General features: G+C 49.1%; 4 protein-coding genes across 4 annotated transcripts; 1 reads left to right on the forward strand and 3 right to left on the reverse strand.

Moving 5' to 3' along the window:
- Positions 1 to 4,305: 4,305 nt before the first annotated feature.
- On the forward strand, positions 4,306 to 5,787 carry BJ212DRAFT_1581291 (uncharacterized protein; the record flags this gene model as incomplete). The annotated part of the gene is made up of 6 exons (XM_041342304.1): positions 4,306 to 4,447; positions 4,498 to 4,612; positions 4,776 to 4,956; positions 5,002 to 5,096; positions 5,144 to 5,496; positions 5,545 to 5,787. Coding segments are annotated over exons 2-6 (915 nt in total), but the record flags the coding sequence as incomplete, so codon positions are not given.
- A 789-nt stretch (positions 5,788 to 6,576) lies between these two features.
- BJ212DRAFT_1397315 (uncharacterized protein) lies at positions 6,577 to 7,437 on the reverse strand. Its single transcript, XM_041337241.1, has 3 exons — positions 7,343 to 7,437; positions 7,147 to 7,308; positions 6,577 to 7,041 (listed from the first exon to the last, which is right to left on the reverse strand). Exons 1-3 carry the CDS (start codon positions 7,430 to 7,432, stop codon positions 6,583 to 6,585), a joined length of 711 nt encoding a protein of 236 aa, XP_041186333.1. The 5' UTR covers positions 7,433 to 7,437; the 3' UTR covers positions 6,577 to 6,582.
- Positions 7,438 to 8,469: 1,032 nt separating this feature from the next.
- BJ212DRAFT_1397318 (uncharacterized protein) lies at positions 8,470 to 10,342 on the reverse strand. Its single transcript, XM_041337242.1, has one exon. The coding sequence runs from the start codon at positions 9,987 to 9,989 to the stop codon at positions 8,898 to 8,900; it is 1,092 nt and encodes a 363-aa protein (XP_041186334.1). The 5' UTR covers positions 9,990 to 10,342; the 3' UTR covers positions 8,470 to 8,897.
- Positions 10,343 to 10,495: 153 nt separating this feature from the next.
- On the reverse strand, positions 10,496 to 12,597 carry BJ212DRAFT_1397320 (asparaginase-domain-containing protein). The gene is made up of 9 exons (XM_041337243.1): positions 12,484 to 12,597; positions 12,287 to 12,423; positions 12,136 to 12,235; positions 11,976 to 12,086; positions 11,851 to 11,925; positions 11,780 to 11,797; positions 11,465 to 11,733; positions 10,834 to 11,415; positions 10,496 to 10,784 (listed from the first exon to the last, which is right to left on the reverse strand). Exons 1-9 carry the CDS (start codon positions 12,494 to 12,496, stop codon positions 10,608 to 10,610), a joined length of 1,482 nt encoding a protein of 493 aa, XP_041186335.1. The 5' UTR covers positions 12,497 to 12,597; the 3' UTR covers positions 10,496 to 10,607.
- Between the last annotated feature and the right edge of the window lie 1,230 nt (positions 12,598 to 13,827).

The raw sequence follows: 13,827 nt of genomic DNA on the forward strand, positions 1-13,827 counted from the left end.
GAAACGAGGAGCGCTCACGTTGGCAAGCTCGTCATAAAGCTTCGAAGCCAAATTGACGACCCCGGTATTTCTTCGTAGTAAGGAGACTATTGTCCGAATGTCATCCTCAGACTGAGGCGGCACGGTGCGCGGCAAAGTTGCGTATGAGGTGATGTCGGCTGGAAGACAACTATTGAACCCGGATGATTGTCCGATCCAGTCCAGGACAGTGATGTCCCCTGACCGAGCCACGATTTCCTGCAGGAGCCGTCCAAGGGCATTGTGCTTATTCTCGCCATAAAGGACAGGTAGGTGGATGCCGAAGATGCCAAACAATGAATATGCAACGTCTTCCTGCAGCGTGGTCTCACGCATCGACGCACATCGCAGTTTCTCTCGGACGTTGTTCATCCCTGGACAGAAGGCCACGAGGGCCTGCGCATCCATGCCCGTCGCATCCTCCAGCTCCTTCATGATGGCTGGGGACTCTTTGTGGTTGGGAGACTGATCGTTGAGATATAACGACCAATCCTTCTGATAAAAGATAACAACTCTGGAAGCCACGAATTCTTGAAAGGGCCATCCTTGCTTGTTCCAGGCGCTATTCGCCAGTGCGCCAGGCCCGGATGAAGGAGGAACATCGCACAGGTAGACGATGGTAAGTGCCGAATGGCGGTACCAGATGAACATGGAATCGATAGTTTCTTGGATCTCAGCATCGTCATTCCTATCGACGCAACATGCATCCATCCACGCCCAGTAATACCCCGTATCACGAGCGATTTTGCAGAACGACTGCAATTTCACGATGCCGCCAACTGCATTTAACTCGTACACGACTTTATCCTGGACGTCGTGCAGCAGCGGCTCTATCTCTTCCCACCTGTGTGACAGCAAGACACGGCGGAAGTACAACGCCGCCACGTCTCTGATGCACTCCATTTGGAGGTCTGAATGCTTCGTTGTGAACGACAGAAGTTCCTTGTATGTTGCGCTCATTTTGAAGGAGTTTATTTGTGCTGGTCGATTGCACAAAAGACCCGTGGAGGTGTTAATTAGACGAAGCGGAGCAGATTCAAGCTCGGCCCAGGCAGCGGTTTGGATAGCATCTTCTACTTCGGGTGGAGAAACATACTGCTGACGCAGCTCTGTTGAACAAAATAAACATTTTCGACTTAACCCACGAGTGTTCTACCGGGGTCTTACCTCGTATCTGCGCTTCGGGAGCACTGTCCAACTTAGACAACATGGTTTTGAAGGCTTCGATAGCTTCATCGTAGCGTTGTGCACCACGAAGGGCTGCATGTTTCACCTGGTATCCAGTATAAGACGAGGGGTCGAGGTCAATGACCTATGCGTCGCCAAAGTGAGCATTGACTACAGCTCTACTAGATGTCATCGTACCTTTTGTGCATCGAGAAGGGCATCGTCCCATAGCGTCTTATCCGACTTGGCCTTGCTGCGCTTTGCAAAGATGACATGGGATGTAGAATTAAGGTCGATCGCCGCTGAGTATAGGTCAATAGCCTTGTCATGATCACTCGCAGCGAGGGCGGCATCTCCGTTAGCAAGGCAGAGCGTGCCGCATTCTTTCTTAAAAGCTGAGTGAAATGCAGGTGAGTATTCTAGCCTGAGTGACATTAAAAAATTAGACTCGCCGTTGGACCAGTCAAGGCAGCTGGCCCTTGCATTGTTGTCAATTGTATCCATTATATGTCGAAACGATTGCAGGGCTTCTTCAGGTCTACCTGCCCGAAGGTGTGCATCGCATCGTTTCTGGTGTGCCTTTTGCCACAAGGACTTGAGGTCCCAGCCGAAGAGCTGGGAAAAGCACAATTATGAAAAGCATTTTCTGATTTCTTATCTTAACGCACCACGATGAAGTCCTCACGAATGAAGTTTGATGAGAATGCGCTGGAGTTGATAGCGACAGTGAGATGGTCAGCGGCTTCGTCGTGACGTGCGTCATTCAAGGCTTTGATTCCAAGCTGAACACGTAGATGTGCCTAACGTACGATTTGCAAAAATCAGTGTTGTTAGCCAAGGCTAACGACATAATTCTCACTTCCACAACACGACACGCGAGAAGATCGACATTCGGACGGGTGGCAGCGAGCTCTTTGAGGAGCAACATTGCCTCCTCGAGTTGATCTAGATTGAAGAGGACGATGACCTGAAACGCACAATGAAGCAGATAGTATGCGAGACAAATGCAACCTACCTTGATCAAAATAAGAAAATGAATGGCCTCTGACTCTTGGTTCGTGAACAAGAACGCAATGTTAAATGCTATCCTGGCGTCCCGGATGTGGCCTTTCCCGCAGTGGGCTATGCCCTTGGAGATATAGCCTGTCAATGAGGGTTGAATACTGATGGACTACGTCGTAATGAATTTAGCCTTTCGTGGGTTGGCCATGATCGGTCAGTTATCTCACCTTGATTGCATCATCAAGGGCGCGGTCCCAGTCGTTTTTTCGCGCCATAACGAATGAGCGGCTCGCATAGGAAGTATAGTTGTTGGTACTGGTGTCGATCTCTTGGGTGAGTAGCTCTTCGACACGAGACAGATCCCCGGTTATAAGTGCATTGCGGGACGTCATGTCGATGGCAAGGATCTGTACAGAGCACGCTCGAATTGTGTCATACAAGCCAAGGATAGAAACATACGTTTGAATTAATGCCCAAGTTGGGTATCGCCCAATCTTCACCTCCGCTGAGGAGGTGCTTGCCATCTATGGAGAAAGTGACGTATGGAATCGAGTATGAGTGCTTGAAAACGATGATCGTTCGTCGATCAGAGAGCCGCCAGAGCCGGACATCATTACCCTCAGATACGGAAGCGGCGAGTGTGCCAGCCGGATTGATGGTAATGGCTTTGATACTGCCCATATGACCCGTCCAGGGATCGCCGACCTGATTCCAGGTCGATGTGTCCCACTCGCGTATGGTAGGATCAAAGCTATTGCCTCCTGAAAGAAGGCGAATGCCATCAGGTGTCCACGCAATCGTCATATTCCCTGTCGGGTGAGCCTCGAAGCTCGCTGTGCATTTCCCTGTGCCCGGATTAAAAACGTTGATATTGCTGTCAGTTGCGATGACAAGAAGCTCGCCAGATGGCGAATACCGAACGCAGCGGACGGAGCTACTCCAGGAAATTGATTTTGAACCTCGTAACGATTGATGCCATGTTGGCGTGTTCCACAGCTTCACCGAACAGTCTTCTGAACCAGTGGCTAGCTCTGTTGCATCGGGAGAAAAGTCCAGCGAGGAGATGCCATGGGAGTGGGCTTTGATGGGTTGCGACGTTAGTGGTTGTCCAGTTTCTCCATGCCAGGCGATGACTTCGCCGCTTTCATCACCGCTTGCTATCAATCGCCCATCTCTTGATACTGCCAATGCCAACACCCTATTGCGATGCCCTTCCATCTTCTTCAACATCGCACCTGTCTTCAAGTCCCACAGACAAAGCATTTTGTCGTGCGAGCATGTTATCATCCGTCGTTTATCGGGGAAAACAGCGACTGCAGATGCAGTGCTCTGACTATCTTCAAAAGCTTGAAGAAGTGGGATGCTTGGAATGGAGTGCGACATTTTACTGGAGGTTGATGATGTCGAGCACGGTCGAAGTGAACTTTCAAGAAAGATCGTGGATGTCTTTTTCTAACCTGCAGAACGCTCAAACGCCATCTGAGGTACAGAGAGCACCAATAGCGCAGACGACACACACATCCAACAACACTTCGAATATCCCATATCTGCTCCCCAGCCAAATCCTATCGCAGAATTTCAAACATAAAGGGGCCAGAACACTCCATCTTGAGTGATAATTAACGCCTGTTGATGAGGATGAAACGATTGATCCCGGATCCAAGCAAGTAGCAACTTGATCCTACCTATTCTTGAAAGCTTCTTCGCTATCGATGCCGCATGGGTGCAATGAGGTTCGTTATCAGTTATTCTTGGAGGGCTTGGCTTTGGACATTGAATGTAACTTCCGAGTGCGGTCATGGACTCCTAACGCCTCGATAGCGTTAGCGCTGGCTGGTGTATCCAGGTTTGAATGACCACGGACCACCGATGCGTTTCATCATCGAATCCATGGCTTTGAGCTGGCGACGATTCAAATTGGTTCGCTGAGCGGAGCGGCGACAAGGGCAGTGAGGTTGAGGGTACGAACTTGTACTACGAACAGTCCTACTGACAACACCGTCGCGTAGTACGCCTCAAGCCCAGTGAAAACTGACTGTGACGGGAGGAGTCGTCACATGCTTAGAAATGATTTTCCTTTTTAGTTACATGTTCGGATATGCTCGTTTATCATAATCTGACTCTTTGCACACGTCGTGCTTGCAACATTGCATTGTAAAGTGTTAACTTCGCGTGTTTCCCTTTGTTCTCTTTGCATAACCTCTCCTTGCTTTACTTTGCGTGTCTACAATCTACAGAAACGTCGCACTTTGGCGCATGTGTATGTTCAATCTATAGAAAACATGCCTACTACTACAAGCGAGTGCGCAGAAAATTCCAGCCTCTGTGTGCTCGAGATATAATTTCGGGAGGCCACACAATGTATATCCCCGAGCATCGTGATGTTGGATGAGCTAATGATAGTCGGGGAAGACATCGATGTGTGGTAAGTCGTGAAATGAAAGGTACCATGTCGAGACCGAGAACTTCAAGTTTCTCGATTCGGTATTTTCTGGCGGAGACAGAATATCGAATACAGACTCGGACAGTCTTGCTTTTACTTTATATCGAGCCAGTCTGTCCTATCACTGACTTTATAATTCTTACAGTTCTAGTATGTTCAGTATGGCTGGCGAGGGAGGCTCTAGCCTCTGGAACAACAGTGCATTTTCAGGGTCTTATACGCCTTCTCCTGGACCCTCCTTGGCAAATATGACGTCACCCGAGGCAGATTCGTTCTCACCACCCCCAGTGCAAGTCCCGCAGCCTCAATTCAGCTTGTTTCAGCAGGTGAGTCATTTGCTACTGTTTCTATTAACTTACTGTATGTTTTAGGGCGCATATATGCACGAAAACCAAGCCTTGCGAGAGCGTTGCGGAATCTTGGAAGCACAAGTCACCAAACTCTCCATTGAACGTGATACTATACAGTAAGATTTTGTATGTACTTCATGTGCATTCTCTAATGTAATGATAGGGCAATGTTTCACCAGCTCGCCTCCTCTGTGTGCCTTGACGAAGCTGTGGAGTCTCTTGGCTCCAAAGGCACGCACCTATCACTGGCAGCACCCTGCACCAGTAACACCAAACAGCCGACTCGTGAGACACATCCCAAGGTCAAATTTTGGAACCAGGACGCATTCTTGGATTGGGCGGAACGAGCTAGCGCACAAGGGCTTCATCGCGGGAAAATTCCTTACCTTGAAGGCGAAAACGGAGAACCGGTCCCTGAAGCAACAGTCAAAGCTATTCGCAAGACCCTGCGTGGAGGATGGTCAGAACTCGTAAATCGCCAACTTGCTCCGAAGTCACGAGGAAGCAGCTGCACTCGTAAGTCCTTGATTCTCTCGATGGACCTTCTAAATCATCATCTACTAGGTCGCTACCGATACATGGACCAAAGCTGTCTCCGAAGGACGACTTTATTAGATTCAGCACCATCCGATCCTGCACCATCCGACATATGCATTTCCTACAATGTTTTCGAGTGTTTTCGAGCCGCTGTCCGCACATGTCATGTTTTCAAGCCGCTATTTGTGTGTTTGAGCTTTTTTGTACCACCTTTTGTACCCCCGTTGCTACAGTGCCTAATATTATTTGAGCATATTTGCGCACATTTTCAACCGTCTGGCAAGGGGAGCGAGATATTATTCAAGCATATTTGCGCACATTTTAGACCATTTGGTAGGGGAGCGAGTATATGCGTTCAAATGCGCAAATATGTTTTACATTGAAAAAAGCACCTATGTGCATGAGGAAACCCGCCCCCGCATATATTGAAATGTGCGGATTCGCTCACTACGTGTCATATCATGTTCTCGTATGTTTTTCCACTGAGCTGCTGACAAAATCACTTATCGTCACACCACACCTCCTCCCGTCACAGTCAGTTTTCACTGGGCCTCAAGGCTCCCACGGTGTTTACTGATGTGTGTTGTCGATGGTGGAATCTCAGTTGATTCTAATTATACGTTTCACTTGAACTCGAAGCTGGAACGCATACCACATGTCACAGAACACTATGATCTTGCTTCAAGTTGTTACAGGTGCCCGAATATTAACATTATTGTTAGTGTGTGCACATCTGGGAGTGGGTAAGAGTCCGGTCTCGACAAAGTTTAAAGCTTGACGCAATATTTGATCAATCACGAATAGCATAGCACCACCTAGCTCAGTAGATGATTGGTACATCGATGGTTCCTAAGACTTGGGCTCCTGCTGAAGCCATCCCGACTTTGTTCACTTCAGACTACCGTGACGCGTTCGGAGGGAGATGTCGACGTAAGAGGTCGGAATCTGGAGACAACGATGCAAGCAACAACTTCGGGAGGTGACACTGGGTCGTCCAATCGAAGGGCATGCAAGTGGGAACATATTCAACTCGGAATTGTTCGCGGCTAAATGTACTGATTAATATTATGCAGACAAAGATGTGAATCTGTTCGGTAACTTTCCATGAATTGAGTGATTAATACGAGTGGGTGGGGATGACCACAACAGAAAGGCGTGAAAACCCACGTAATGCATCAATTCGGCAGTGAGAGGGGAGAAAACAATTGCAACCATAGTTAAAACCACCATACCGACACGAACGAACACGAATAAATGTAGTAACTCCAGATGTTCCCCAAACGTGAATACATCCCATTGAATACAGGTATTCGATGCAGCTCCTGTGGCATGTGGCGCAACGGCTCTCGATGATACGAGATGTTCATTGATTTCATACCAAGGCGCCCAATCATCCACGCCCTTGTTGACTTGGTCGACGCAAGGAAGCCAATTGAAAACGATGCGAGCGATAACTTCCGCATTTCCTATGTGAGACCTAGGTGTTTCCATGTGCAATGTTTGTAAGGAGGTATGCTGTATTGGCTCAGCAACAGGATCGATGTCGATATCCAAGGTGTCAATAGACAGTCGCGGCGATTCCAACCGAGGACATTGTCAGATTGCGGTGAATAATCCGTGGAACGTAACAGAAGGACGGATGCCGCAGTTTTCTATTTTCAGAGTGTGGATGTGCGGCCAAGCGGACATGGCTTCCAGAAGAAGGTTGTTGTCAAGATAGATGCAGGTCCCGGAATCACAGTCAGAGTCGCACACTCCGGAGCTGTGTGAAGGAAAGGAAATGTGGAGTTGCTGTTAAAGCCTTGCGTTGGGGGTCGCGATATACTTCGAATATAGTGAGTTGTTCCAGGGTCTGTTTGAAGTGGGACAGCGCACGAAAGAGTCGCTCAGCCCCTGTCGAAGTCAAAGCATCCATATCGATCCAGAAACTTTTCAACGAGGGAAATTGTAAGTGTTGCAGGATGGCGGTCGCGTATGCAGCACTGTCTACAAAGAAGGAAAGAGAACGACGGCCAAGGAAGGGCGCGACAACCGTCACAAACTTCGATTTCCACTAGGGTACGGAGGTTGGAAAGGTGCTTCCATACTACTCAGTCGAGAGGTGGACAAGACAGAGTTAGAAGCTGCGGACACGGTCAGACAGCAGGGACAGTCGATCTGCTGTGCTCTTGTCAAGAATTTTGTTTTGATGGATGAGTTTAACAAAGCAGTATCAGGAATCGCATGATTTGCATTGCTAGAAAATACAGAACAACTGCGCAGGGTGTTGGACAGGAATAGCCCCAAATATTTGGAACTGGGAAGAGACAACCACTGCAGCCTTGGGAAGACGCATACATCTATGGGGATAACCGAGAAAGCGGGACAAGGCGGTTGTCAGTGGATAATATGCAAATACGTGCGGAGCGACGCAAGCATTGGCGGACATCGTCGGCAGATCATGGTTCGACGCCTGCTGCCCAAGGGTCCCAGTGCTGCTATTCAGTATATATCATGGTTGGTCAGCCGATAAACGAAAAAAAAGTAAACAGAACAAGAATGGTCTGCACTCACCGATGCACGATATACCAGTGCATTAATGTAACCTCGTTACACAGCCCGACAGTAGCTCTAACCCATATGCATCAGCCCACAGCAAATCCATCGCGGGCTCGTGGAAGGCTTCGCATGTTGCCGCAAGCGATGCAAGGGATTTCCGATTCGGAGACGATGAATTATTGGCAATAGGTGGTATTCGATTCACATGTGTGAATATGTACAGGAGGATATCGGAAACAAGTAGAGTCAGTTCTCAGTTGATGGAGTAGTACTTGCTGAGAGTGTCGCCGTTTACATAATAATAATCCAGACAAAGAACAAAGGACTTGGGGTACACAGTAGGCGCCACCGAGCGCTTGTACATACACGAGCACAATATTGCGAATCCGAAACTGCGCGTTCCGAAGTTCGACAATTGTGCACACATCCCACGAACATAGGACCTGCATCTCGCATTTGAAATTTGACCAATGTAGTCACAATTAATTGAATCATAACATCGTCAATACGCTGAGTTGCACAGCACTACGTAGATCTCGCAAGCAAGAACACAAATTAGCGGGCACACGTACTCAACCGTGTCCGCGCGAAGAATTAAATGACTATCAATACACAGTATGACATGCCGTATCGCCCGTTAAACGTCGTGAAAATACATAAAAAAGACAAATGCCTCGTGACAAATATGAGGCCTCGTGGCAATGGTGAGGCATCGTGGCAAGGATACGATGCGTCGTGGCCGCGGCGAAGATATATGACGCGTCGGCGGCAAGATACGAAACCTGGCAGCAGAGATTCAATCTCTGCCTCGTCAGAGTAGGAAGCCAGCACGCACAAGTCTGCTAGCTACAAGCCACAGACAGGGATGACTTCCGCTCGACGAAATGACCAGAAGACAAATCAGCACGGCGAGCTTTCCAGCTCGAGCGCGAACGCGTGCTACATCGGTCATTGTATCGCATCGTCAATGTGGCAACGAGTTGAGGCATAGTGAGGACAGAGGGTATGGGGGAGCTTGTGGGCGGTGGGGATGATCGTGGCGAGGGCGTGTCAGATGATAGGCTACGGAGGCTGAGGACTGCCTCGGAGTGTCTAGATCGAGATGACTCTTCTTGCGCGCAAGGAGGAATGGATGTATCATTATCGCGAGGCACCTCCTGGATGCCATCAGTTACCAATGACCATCCATATTCGATCAGTCGTGTCTGGATCCTGCGCGCCAGCAGCACATCCTGCCCCTCAAGGGTCTGTGCATCTACTGGCGCAACATCCTCCCCGCGAACGCAGTCCCACGGATCTGTACTGCAGTTCGATACGAGGCTGCGATGGACGGTGGCGAGGAACATCAAGTCCGCGACTTGGCGCCAACTCTTACGAGACCGCTTGCGCACAGTCGCATCTGCACCCCCGGACCTGCTATTCTCCCTTGACTTGGCCTTTTTATCCCGTCTGAGACTTGTTGGCTGGGAGAGCGTGGCGATAGCTTGGGAACGCCGTTTGCGAAGTCGAACCTGCGCAGAGCACGGGGAGGCGGTGCCATTACAAGATGAAAACGGAGCTGATGGGAAAGACTGCGAATCAACGCTATCGGTTGTCCCATCGAACATATTGACATCCATTAGGCTTGCGACATCATCTGCGGATAACGTGGAAGGGAAGGGTATGACACTCCGGACGTCTGGTAGATCGAGGGGAGATGGTAGGAGCGCTTGCGACTGCGAGGAGCTAGCGCATGTCGCTGAAAGAGAAAGGGTGGGTGGGGCTTTGCAGGGGCGGGAGGAGAGCGGGAAAAGAAGGTTATAGTGCTTCGTCGATGGTGAAGACCTGATACGACGGTGCAAGTTGGTTGCGTCAACGAGAACGGATCCCGCCCGTGTTACGCGCGATGCGTGGTCTCTGACTAGTATTGGATGTGCTGCTATCGTTAAAGCCATGACGCTAATTTTCTCGAACTTGACTCGAAACCCGAAATTCAACCTGCGAATCAGTGATCTGATCCGATCGTTACGCGAAAGTAGTCTGCAGTAGATAAAGGTCAAATGAGAGAGAGGTTAGAATCTTCCAGCGATGACCAACTGTAAGACGAAATAAAGAGAAGAGAAGGTCAACCCGATCTTTTTGCCAGCGGAACCCAAACCTTTATATAAGGCGGACTGGCCGGTCCTGGGGAAAAGTGAAAGGTGTGAAACACCCTTTTGTGGGGAACACGAGGCGTGCTATCCTCTTAAAGACAAATAAAAATAAACATGATCCCACGACGCGTCGGTCACGTGTATCGTGACATTCAGCGAAGCTCCGAAGTCGTGGACGGGAGTCGGAACGATGGAACCATTGCAGCATACATGAAGGACAAAATGGTTTTGAGCTCTGCTGTACTTAGAGTTAGTGCGGCAATTCACGATGCTGGCTTCGCACTGAGATCTAACTGGATCCGCAGATCCGTGGCGGTATCATCAAATTTATTTTCTCCAATATTACACGACTGTACTTTGTACATAACGCTAACGGTATGAAACTCGCCGTGGTCACAAGGCTGCAGAGACAACTAATAACTAATCCGCAAGTTTCACGCCAGCCCGTCTCCAAATGTCCACCGTAGCTTCATTTCCAGCATGAACAGCATTCTGCACCGCAAGCCCCACATAACCTGCCTCATTCTCCATGCCCCCAAGATTCGCGCCTGCGCTCACAAGCGTATCGACAATGTCACCATGGCCCTGACGCGCAGCCTACCAACCTCAGCCACCTGAACCCACACTAAAATCACGCAACACTCACATAATATAAGGCAGTGTGTCCCAATTCGTCCCTGAGATGCACCAAAGCACCACTCTCTAGTAATTTCTCGACACATCTTATATTCCCATTTGATGCGGCGACATGTAAAGGACTCCGTCCGCTCCCTGGGTCCAAACAATTTACTATACCTCCTGGGACGACGACCTCTGCCGTTCCCTCAGTCACACCGGAACACGAGGTTGTACCTGCTGAGGTAAGGCAGAACTCAAGTCCCTCGATGTCATCCCGCGCGACAGCAAGATGTACAAGAAACGGTAAGAGTGCGGCCTCCGTGCTTGCGCGTTCTGCAGCAGTACGACTCCATGGAGCTGTAGCGTCCTGCGCTTCTTCCCCAATCACAATCTGAGGGATATCTGTCTTCCGTGCAGACGAAGAGAGGCGAACAAACTGAGAAAGCAGTCCCGAAAGATCTGTGTTTACATCATCTGATGACGGCGCCGCAGGTAGAGATGGCATGGGTGGCGTGAGCTCGCCTCTTAAAGAAAGGCTTATAAGTGAGCGCACTTCGGCTGCGGTAAGTTCGGGTTTTGCCAGAAGGTAGCTAAGCTTGGTAAGAGCACACTTTCCGATAGTCAGTTAGCTGAGATGAGAACTAAAAAAGATGACACACCTCGGGGGTCATGTCTCCGCCGGGGACAACACCGACTTGGATTAGTGTTTGTCCTGTCTCGTAATCACCTGACACAGAGCCTTTGAAACACTGAGAGATAGCGACGATCACGACGCCTCCGTCGCATGCATCCTTGAATGCAGCCAGGACATCTGGTCGTTGAGAAGCATTTCCGGCACCGAATGTCTCTAGAACGATTCCACGTGTTGGCGGGGCAAGGAATGCGCGAGCAGTGGCACCTGTCATGCCCGGGAAGAGGCGGAGAGTTGCTAGAAAGTGTTAGGTTGAATGTAAATGTGTTCTGTGTGTCCTTACCGACATGGGGACTCATTTCTTTAGGGAGATGTCAGTGAGATTATCGAATGAGATGAAATATTAACACTTTCCTTTGTAGGCTCTGAATCTTCGAAGGCTAGTCTGACGTAGGACGTCAATCCAGTTAACGACTATATCAATTCCAACTGAAAGAAAATTTATGACCACTACGGAGATGATATGTGTGCTCACATACCATTTACAAGCGGGGGGAAATTAGGGCTGTGAAAGGCATTGAGGTCATAGGAAGAGGCCTTAGATACTCTATTGCCGCGGTACAATGTATGATTGAAATACAAACTGCATTCTAGAACGAAGGATAAACCACAGCTGCATGATGGAAAGATCAGAGTTACCTGGTATGATGTAATTACCTGCAATAGACAGTGCGCCAAGAAGATTGTCAACAGCGTCGTTCCGAAGTTGCGAGAGGGGTATTTGAGCTCCTGTAAGGATCTAGTCTTATCACGTGAGGATGATCATATTATTGGAGGATGTAAAACGTACAACAGTTTTTCCGAGATCCTCGAGCAGGAAGCTGAGTGCGCTGGAAGTATATGACATGGTATCGGTGCCGTGTAGTACAACGAATGCGTCAAAGGAAGTGTAGTTCAGCTCGATCTCGGCGGCTATACGGATCCAATCTGTCCTAGTCAAAATTGTGAACGGGAGACTCATCTAAGAGGAATGCCAAAGATGAGCACCGTCCATTTCCATGTTGCTACTATCAAGCAGTGGGTTCCACTGGATTTGCTAAGATGTTGGCTGAGTGATGAATACATACGGACGACTGACCTCAAGAATTGCATAGCGTATGCGTTTCGTATGTCCGTGTCCAGGAACGATACTTCGGGGAGTTACAAGACTCGGCAGACGTGTCTCATAGACACCATCAGCGACATTTCGACATTCAGGCTGCTCAATCACTTTCCGAATCTGCGAAGATATAGAAGGAGACAGGGTACCCGTGCTACCAATCGGCCGGGAGGATCTAACCAGAAGGGTAGACTGATTGGATGCAGCCGGAGTCGTGACGTCATCTGAGTTGATTGGAGTGGACTTTCCGCTATTACTCCACTCTCTATAACCCTCTACAGATGCAGCGTTAGAGAAGAGGGAGTCTTGCAAAGGGTCATGGAAGCGTTTTTGGCTCCGGAGTGTGTCAGTGAGGAAATAAGGCTCGGGAACGTAACCTCGTGAGCTGACAAGCATTCCGATGGTCCCGCCTGTGTATATAACTAATACTCTGGCTTCATCCGAACGCGTTTCCATCGTGCTGCATGGAGTTGCTGTCGACCTGGCCGTTCCGATTCTATAAAGCCGGGGTGGCGGAAGTCCCCGTACGTTTGGTAATGTTGACGTCGGCACCTCGGCTGAGTTCCTCCGCCTCGAATACTCTCGCTGAGGATCGCCTACAGCCACGAGGGGTATGTCCCGTTCTTCTCGCGTGCGCATGCCAACTTACGACCACCGAACATCAGGCGTACGTCACCCATCTTTGATATCTGTTAGCTCGTCAACAAATCACCTCCACACACAGCCTGATCTACATTCTTAGATTTTTAAGCATGGATTCAGAATTTCAGTTGTGGTGTTGGTGTCACTGCATAGTCCAATGAGAAGCGCGATTCAACAATGATATAAGTGAACATGTCGGCTCTGAATGTAAAGCCGGTGCGACTTCATGTGAGTCAATTCGAAGAACGAAAGTACTGGATCTCAAATACGAATTCCAGACATGAGCGGTGCACGTGTGCGCCCAACTTTGAACGTCCCCTTTAAAACAATTGTCGCCGGTACTCATGCAACTTATGTTTCAGCATCCTTAAAGAACAGTTTAGTACTCACGTCAGTACAGTGCAAAGCTCCGGAATTACACCGTCAGGCTTGCTCGCCTTATCGCATGGGGTAAGGTATAGAAGGAGATAAAGCAGCATTGGAGCTGATGATTAAGCATGGGCAGTGATTTGTTGATTTCGAGCCAGATTCCCATGAAAGGGAAAAATTAGCTCGTACAAATTAACAAGTGCTCAACTTGGGCAGGAACT

The sequence above is a fragment of the Suillus subaureus genome, assembly GCF_016647635.1.
Source record: "Suillus subaureus strain MN1 chromosome Unknown BJ212scaffold_76, whole genome shotgun sequence".
NCBI classification, from domain to species: Eukaryota; Fungi; Basidiomycota; class Agaricomycetes; order Boletales; family Suillaceae; genus Suillus; species Suillus subaureus.

Excerpts from the sequence above, each read along its gene's own strand:
- BJ212DRAFT_1397315 (XM_041337241.1), bottom strand. The coding sequence starts at position 7,432 with ATGGATGCTTTGACTTCGACAGGGGCTGAGCGACTCTTTCGTGCGCTG. Across the intron at positions 7,309-7,342 it reads AACAACTCACTATATTCGAA|CAACTCCACATTTCCTTTCC; the intron begins GTATATCGCGAC and ends AGGCTTTAACAG. Across the intron at positions 7,042-7,146 it reads ACTGCGGCATCCGTCCTTCT|CCAATACAGCATACCTCCTT; the intron begins GTTACGTTCCAC and ends CCTGTTGCTGAG.
- BJ212DRAFT_1397320 (XM_041337243.1), bottom strand. Across the intron at positions 12,087-12,135 it reads AGGTAATTACATCATACCAG|AATGCAGTTTGTATTTCAAT; the intron begins GTAACTCTGATC and ends CCTTCGTTCTAG. Across the intron at positions 11,926-11,975 it reads TTTCCCCCCGCTTGTAAATG|TTGGAATTGATATAGTCGTT; the intron begins GTATGTGAGCAC and ends ATTTTCTTTCAG.
- BJ212DRAFT_1397318 (XM_041337242.1), bottom strand. The coding sequence starts at position 9,989 with ATGGCTTTAACGATAGCAGCACATCCAATACTAGTCAGAGACCACGCA.